General features: G+C 41.5%; 1 protein-coding gene across 5 annotated transcripts in view; it reads left to right on the forward strand.

Annotated features, from left to right (window-relative positions):
• The first annotated feature begins 2,903 nt into the window (after positions 1-2,903).
• The window catches only part of UBA6 (ubiquitin like modifier activating enzyme 6), a 98,752-nt gene continuing 92,941 nt past the window's right edge, over positions 2,904-8,714 (forward strand). For 3 of the 5 annotated variants that reach the window (XM_023737795.1, XM_023737797.1, XM_023737801.1), the window contains exon 1: positions 2,904-3,032. In XM_023737795.1, the coding sequence (XP_023593563.1) occupies positions 2,962-3,032 (71 nt within the window). In that variant the 5' untranslated portion in view covers positions 2,904-2,961. The remainder of the gene's footprint in view (positions 3,033-8,714) is intronic. The other 2 variants (XM_023737799.1, XM_023737800.1) reach the window with 1 other exon arrangement.

The raw sequence follows: 8,714 nt of genomic DNA on the forward strand, positions 1-8,714 counted from the left end.
TTGCAGCATTAGTCACAATAGCAAAAGAAATGGAAACAGCCTAAGTGCCCTTCCAGGATGAATGGCTAAGCAAAATGTGGTACATACATACGATGGAATACTACACAACCATAAAGAACAATGATGAGTTGATGAAACATATTACAACACGGATAGATGTGGAGGACATACTGCTAAGTGAAATCGGTCAATCATATAAGAACAAATATTGTATGATTCCATTTTTATAAGAAAACAACAATAGATACACATACAGAGATTAATGTTTATTAGAAGTTACCAGGGATGGGAGGGGAGGAGGAATCACTCTCTAAATCCTAAATACTTGTTATTTTTGGTGATGGGAAAAGCAGCACAGAATGTCGGTGTAATGAGCACAGCCTGAACAAAGCAAACGATGCCACTAAGAAGCTCACAAGAGAAAAGGATGTTCGTGCTAAAGAATATAACATATATAATTTGGCATCATTACGAACAATAGCAAAAAAACAAATGTACGGTCACATACACAGGAGTATAGACATGTGTACAAGCAGGTACAAGTGAGTACATGTGTGCACAGAGTTTATACATATGTGTACACACAGATGTGTATGCACACATATATATTCATAGAGGACACAGTTACAGATACTTTTCAGATGTAACCAAACACTTTGAGAGAATGGTTTTCTGGGTTTGAAGGCTGTCTTAGTCATCTAGTGCTGCTATAACAGAAACTACCACAAGTAGATGGCTTTAACAAAGACAAGTTTATTCTCTCACAATCCAAGAGGCTACAAGTCCAAATTCAGGGTGTCAGCTCCAGGGAAACACTTTCTCCGTCAGCTCTGGGGGAAGGTCTGTGTCATAAATCTTCCCCTGGTCTGGGAGCTTCTCTGTGCCGGAACCTCAGGTCCAAAGGACGTGCTCTGCTGCCAGCACTGCTTTCTTGGTGGTATGAGGTTCCTAAGTGTCTCTGCTTGTTTCTCTCTTTTATATCTCAAGAGATTGGCTTAAGACACTATCTAATCTGGAGACCTCATCAGTATAACTGCCGCTAATCTATCTGTTCCATCATAGTGATAGAGTTTACAACACATAAGGAAATTACATCAGATTACAAAATAGTGCACAATCATACATTACTGGGAATCATGACCCAGGCAACCTGACACATATTTTCTGGGGGACACAATTCAATGCATGACAAAGGCTTAGGACCTTACTGTCATGGGACACCTCAGTCAACTGGCATCACAAAGTTCATGTTCTGCATCCTAGTGAGGTGAGTAGCGTCTAGGGTCTTAAAAGCTTGTGAGCAGCCATCTAAGATACAACTATTGTTCTCTATGCATCAGAAGCAAAAGAGAAAGGAAACCAAAGTCTCGGAGAAGGAACTAGTCTACAGGGCTAATAGCCTACACAAGCCACAGCTTCATTTACCCTAAGACCAGAAAAACTAGATGGTACCTGGCTAGCACTACCAACTGTTCTGATCAGGGTCACAATAGATGGACCCTGAAAGAATCAGACAAAAATGGGGAACAGAGCTCAAATTCTTAAAAAGTCCAGACCAGCTGAGCCTAGAGGACTCGCTGAGGCTATCACCCTTAGATATTCTTTAAACCTTGAACTGAAACTATCCCGAGGTCACCTTTCAGCAAAATAACAGACCTGTACACAAAATAAAGGTATTACCGATGAGTACAGTGCTCCATTGATAAAACATCTATGGGAGACCAAAAGGTCAACAATTACTCTAAAGCAAAGATGGGAAGATAAGGGGGCAGGGAAACTAGAGTACTGGAAATGGAACCACCAGAACGCAATTAAAGAGAATGTTGACACATTGTGAAAAGCAACTGTCATTGAACAATTTGAGTAGAAATTGTCAAATGTGAACCAAATTTGCTGTGTAAACTTTCACTGAAAACACAATATTTTTTAAAAAACAAAGGAACGGAGAGGCACAAAGGACAATATACAGATTTGCCTGTACTCGGCACTATCCTCTCTACCCTAGAGGAAGAAATCTTAAGTTTAAAAAAAAAAAAAAGACATTATTTAAAAACATATTACCCAAAATCAAAGCATACGCCAACTTTTTAAATCCTACAGACATTTCTTCAAATATACAATGTTACTTAGAACAAAAGGCAAATTCTAATGTTATTGTGTCCAATTAATTCTTTTCTAAGAAAGGTGAAACAGGGAAGTCAGTGGAGATAACGAGATGTTAGGCCTTAGATACGTGTTCTGGTACTTCATCTGAGTGCGAGTAGATCTACGACCTTGACCAAGTCATGTACACTGACTGCAAGCTCCTTTCTCTCACCAGTAAAATGAGCGGGTCAAACTAGATAACCTAGCTCTAAAAATCACGTGATTCTATGAAATTTGTGAGCGCTCCTACTAGATTTTCAGCTCGTTAAGGGAGAGATCATATCTATTTCTATTCCTGCTCCTCAATGTGTATTTGGTGTTGGGCACCGTGCCTGACATGTAGATGCGCCAAAACCACGTTACATGGATAACTTTTAAAAATGCAATCCCAGACTGGATATCTAGACATTTCTTATTACCAGTCTTCCGGTTTTTCATGTACAAAATGAAGGGGTTTCCTCATCTTGCTATAAAACTCTTTAAGAATTTTGCTACTCACTATTACCCTGTGTGCTTGGCCATAGAGCCATAAGTGACGTAGAACTTCAGCGCTTTCCTTCCACTTATGTCTGCGGGATACCAGGCCCCAACAGCGCGGTTACTACAGCCACTTGCGGCAAAGAACGACCCTGCGGCCACACCCAAACCGGAAACGAGGATACCACTAGGATTGACGGGAAAACGCGGCCGGGTTCGACGCTCCCCGGAACCGCCCCCTCCAGTAACGTCATCGTCCGCCCCTTGACCCCCGCGGTCCCGCCCCCTTCCCTGCTTTCCTAGTAGCCGGCGGAGGCGGCGGCTGAGTCTGAGGTGGCGATGGAGGAGTCCCAGCCCGTGACCGTGCCTGAGGGGGAAACGGCGTCCTGCTCTTCCTGGGCTGCCGGCAGGTGAGAGAATGGGTGTAGGCGCGAGGAAGCGAGGGGTTGCAGGCAGAACCTCGCTTTCTGCTTCTTCTCCTCGAGCAGACAAGGATGGCGCGAGAGGCCGCGAGGCCGAACCGAACGGGCCCTGGGAGGCGAGGGGAGCGTGCCGAGGTGGGTGTGGCTCGTGGTCTCGGGCCCTTGCAGCTGTTGGTTTCTCTGACCAGAAAGTCCGCCTCCAGCTGCGTTCATCGCTTTCTCAGTTCCGGTTGCGGTATGACATTTTCGTTTCTCCCGGTCACCGGACATAGGGGGCTCCGGCCGAGAGTTCTGGCCCCGGTCGCCAGGTGTGAGCTTCCCAATTCTGGTGCCAAGCACCTTTCCACCTCTTTCCCTCCTTTCTTTAAAATGAAAGCTAAGAGCTCCACTGTGCGCGTTCCTCCCCTGAAATCCTCGTTTGAAAGCTGTTACCTGCGGGAATTTGGTAATAATCAGTGGCAGTCTGGACACCCTGAGGCCTCTGTTGCATCTAGTAAAGAAAAAAAAAAAACCTAGGGAAAAAAATACACGAATTACCCATTCTTGTTTCCCAGTTGTTGAGGTTGTCCTTCACTTCCTTCCTGTCGTTACAAAATTGGGGGAAGAGGGGTGTTCGTGCTAGGACCTTACCAATTTCGTGGTTAGTAGTTCTTGTTCCATACGGTACCAACTATATTTTCACTCAACTCGTAAGTTATTAAGCTGTCATTATAGGCTATCCACTATTATAAAGTACTATATCGAAGATAGAAGTGATGGATATATAATTTTCAGCTAAAATGAGACTATCCATAAACCTGTAGCTTTTTCGCCTGCTTCAGACTGAAGGGATGCTTTTCCAAAAACCAAATCAAACCTGTTGTCTTGGAGCAGGTTCCAACTCATGGACAAACCCATATGTTAACAGAGTAGAATTGAGGTTCATTAGGGTTTTCTTGGCGGTAATTTCTATGGAAGCAGATCCTCAGGCCTTTCTTCCAAGATGCTGCTGGTTGAACCATCAACCTTTAGGTTAGTAGCCTAGCACAAACTTGTACCACCCAGGGACCTGTTGCTAGGTGCCGTCAAGTCAGTTCTGACTCACAGCAACCCCGTGTACAACAGAATGAAACACTGCCCAGTCCTGCGCCATCCTTGCAGTCGTTGTTGTTCGAGCCCATTGTTAAAGCCAATGTGTCACCCCATCTCTTTGAGGATCTTCCTCTTTTTCACTGACTTTCTGCTTTACCAAGCATGATGTCCCTCTCCAGGGACTAGTCCCTCCTTGATAACATTCCCAAAGTACATGAGATGAAATCTCGCCACCCTGTCTGCTAAGAAGCATTCTGGCTTTATTTCTTCCAGGGACCTAAGGGATGATTTTAGTACCATGGTATTGTTTGCTGTTGCCAACTCTGTCAGATTTACTTGAGGGTTATTATGTAATACAAACAGCACTCCCTTTTGTTATTTGATGCATTTTTTATTGCCTTGTAGATCTTACTGGGAGTCCCTGGAGAGTGCTAAGTTACTAACCAGAAGGTTGGTGATTCAAATCCACCCACAGGTGCCTTGAAAGAAAGGCCTGGTGACGTACTTCCAAAAGGTCACAGCCATTAAAAACCCTAGGGAGTGCAGTTTTTCCTCTGGAACACATGGGGTTGCCATGAGTCTGAATCAACTTGATGGTAACTGGTTGGTTGCTTGTAGATCTTATTATGGAAATAATTCTTGGAGGACTTAAGTGAGGCAGAACTTTCTGAAAAGTAAATGCTAATCATACCATTTAGAGGCAGAGCTTCTTAGAAAATGTAGCTGTTCTCATTTTTATTCAAGTTTTACCTGCTAGACTACTGCCCGCCACTCTCCCACCTCATGCAAAGAAGACAGTAAGTAAAAGTGTACTGGGTATAAAATAATAGGAAATTACATAATAAGAAAATTTTTTTTTCATATTTTGTTTCAGTGCCAAAAGAAGTTATATTATGTGTGTGTCTTAGCTAGGTGATCTCTTAGAATATGTCAGTCATATGGCTCACTTTTATAATTACAGTCTGGAGTTTTTGTAATGGTTATCTATTTAGTTGGTTACTGATACAATCTGATGATACCAACCAATGTTTGGTAAGATAAATGTTAACATTTTAATCACATGTGTTTACAGATCATTTGGCTTATTTTATTTGTGAATACCAAGCCTAGAAAACTGGATTCTAAAACTGAATTTTGTGCCTATCACATTGTTTTTGATGTTGTTGTTAGGAGCTGTCGAGTCAGTTCCGACTCATAGTGATCCTATAGGACAGAGTAGAACTGCCCCATAGGGTTTCCAAGGAGCAGCTGGTGAATTCCAACTGTCGGTCTTTTGGTTAGCAGCCATAGCTCTTAACGACTGCACCATCAGGGCTCCCACATTGTTTTTAGAGTCCTGTAATTGATAATTAGAGCTTCCCAGAGCCTATGTATTTGCCAAGATGATACTGATCTCAGTTCTCAGAGTGCCTCAGGTCCAAACGCCTCAGGCTGGTTCCTTCTGGCAGTGAATCATCTCTATTCCTCAGTGTTTCCTACAAATACTATTTTTCTTTGAATCTGTACTGTGAAATAGTTGGAACACCCTGCTGTAAATACTACATCACTAAAATAAGTATGTTGTTGTTAATTTGTGCTGTCGAGTCAATTCCAACTCATAGTGACCCTATAGGACAGAGTAGAACTGCTCCATAGGATTTCCTAGGCTGAAATCTGTACCGGAGCAGATCGCCAGGTCTTTTCTCCCACAGAGTGTCTGGTATGTTTGAACCGCTGACCTTTCAGTTACCAGCAGAGTGCTTAACCATTGTGCTACCAGGACTCCTTAAAATAAGTATACCTTGTCAGACTAGTGTGTTTAACTTGCAGTGTTTCCCTTTCCCTGTTTCTACACTTCGTTTATTTTACAGATTCTTTTAGTGCTTCCTTTATGCCTTCTATGAGAGGCAGTGGGCAATATAGCATGGTGGTCAAAGCTGAACTGCCTAGGTTCAGATCCTGCTCTGTGACCCTTGGCAAGTTATTTAAGTTAATGGCTCTCAGCCTCAGTTTATTTTTCTCTGTTAAATGGAGATGGCAATAGTATCTATCTATTAGGTTGTTCTGAGGTTTAACTAAGTTAGTATATCTAAAACACTTAAAACAATGTGTGGCATAGCGTTAGCTATTATTATTAAATGCTAGGTATTGTTTTAGCTATTCGGAATACAGTAGTGAGTTTTTAATGGATCATACATTCTAAGGGAAGCAGCAGACAATAGGCAAGTAGGCAAAACTGTAAGTAGTATTATTTGTTAATGATTTGCAGAAAATACAGCAGTTTAATGAGTTAGGGAGTGACCTAAGGGGAAGAGGAGACATTTTATTAAGAGTGATAGGAATGGTCTCTGTAATAAGGCAGTACTTTTAATAAGGGCTTCAATGATAAGGAGTCAGCTGTCCGTCAGTGTGAAGGAAGAACACTCTAGGAAGAAGGAATGGCAAGTTTAAAAACTGAAATGAGAGCAAGCTTCACTTTTTGAAGAACAGCAAATAGACTAGTATAACTGAAGATCGTGAGCGAAGGGGGAGAGTAGTGGGATTGAGATTGGAGAGGTAAGCTGGGAGACAATACATAGACCTTTTAAGAACGGTTAAGTGTTTGATTGGAGTGCAAATGTTGGAAACGATCCGTAGTTGGAAAATTTGGCGTTGGTGATGGAAACAATGCTGGAGATTGCATGATTGAAATTTACAAGACTAACGACTTCTTCATTGCAAATACCTTTTATCAGCACCATTAATGGTGACTATATACATGGACCTCGCCAGATGAAATACACAGGAATCAGATCGACTACATCTGTGGAAAGAGACAATGGAAAAGCTCAGTATCATCAGTCAGAACAAGGCCAGGGGTCGACTGCAGATCAGACCATCAATTACTCATATGCAAGTTCAAGTTGAAACTGAAGAAAATTGGAATAAATCCACGAGAGCCAAAGTACAACCTTGAGTATATCCCACCTGAATTTAGAGACCATCTCGAGAATAGATTTGACACGTTGAACATTAAAGACCGAAGATCAGACAAGTTGTGGAGTGACATCAAGGACATCATACATGAAGAAACTAAGAGCTCATTAAAAAGACAGGAGAGAAAGAAAAGACCTAAACGGATATCAGAAGAGACTCTGAAACTTGCTCTTGAACGTTGAGTAGCTAAAGCAAAAGGAAAAAATGATGAAGTAAAAGAGCTGAATAGAAGATTTCAAAGGGTGGCTCAAGAAGACAAAAGTATTATGATGACATGTGCAAAGACCTGGAGATAGAAAATGAAAAGGGGAGAACATGCTCAGCATTTCTCAAGCTGAAAGAACTGAAGAAAAACTTCAGGCCTCGAGTTGCAATATTGAAGGAGTCTATGGGAAAAATATTAAATGACGCAGGAAGCATTAAAAGCAGATAGAAGGAATACACAAGAGTCACTATACCAAAAAGAACCAGTGGACGTTCAACCATTTTAGGAGGTAGCATATGATCAGGAACGAGTGGTAGAAGGAAAAAGTCCAACCTGCCCTGAAGACATTGATGAAAAACAAGAAATTGATGGAATACCAATTGAAATGCAACCCTGAAAGTGCTCACTTATCTATACCAAGAAATTTGGAAGACAGCTACCTGACCAACCAGCTTTAAGATATCCATATTTGTGCCTAGTCTGAAGATCGGTGACCCAACAGAACGCAAAAATTATCAAACATTATTATTAATATTGCAGGCAAGTAAAATTATGCTGAAGAAATTCAAAATGGTTGCAGCAGTACATCGACAGGGAACTGCCAGAAATTCAAGCTGAATTCAGAAGAGGACACAGAACAAGGGATATCATAGCTAATGTCAGATGGATCTTAGCTGAAAGCAGAAAATACCAGAAAGATGTTTACCTGTGTTTTATTGATTATGCAAAGGCATTCGACTGTGGATCATAACAAATTATGGATAACATTGTGGAGAATGAGAATCCCAGAATGCTTAATTGTTCTCATGAGGAACCTGTACATTGACCAAGAGGCACTTGTTGGAACAGAACAAGGGGATACTGCATGGTTTAAAATCAGGAAAGGTGTGCATCAGGGTGGTGTCCTTTCACCATATTTATTCGGTTTATATGCTGAGCAAATAATCTGAGAAACTGGACTATATGAAGAAGAACACAGCATTAGGATTGGAGGAAGACTCATTAACAATCTGTGATATGCAGATAACACAACCTTCCTTGCTGAAAGTGAAGAGGACTTGAAGCACTTACTAATGAATAGCTAAGACTACAGCCTTCAGGATGGATTCCACCTTAACATAAAACAAAAATCCTCACAATTGGACCAATAAGCAACTTCATGATAAATGGAGAAAATATTGACGTTGTCAAGGATTTCCTTTTACTTGGGTCCACAGTCAACACCCATAGAAGCAACAGTCAAGAAATCAATGTATTGCATTGGGTAAATCTGCTGCAAAAGACCTCTTCAAAGTGTTAAAAAGCAAAGATGTCACCTTGAGGACTAAGGTGCACCTGATCCAAGCCATCTTATTTTCAGTCACCTCATATGCATGTGAAAGTCAGACAATGAATAAGGAAGATCGAAGAAGAATTGATGCGTTTGAATTATGGTATTG

Source organism: Trichechus manatus, unplaced genomic scaffold (assembly GCF_000243295.1).
Source record: "Trichechus manatus latirostris isolate Lorelei unplaced genomic scaffold, TriManLat1.0 scaffold00108, whole genome shotgun sequence".
Lineage (NCBI taxonomy): Eukaryota > Metazoa > Chordata > Mammalia > Sirenia > Trichechidae > Trichechus > Trichechus manatus.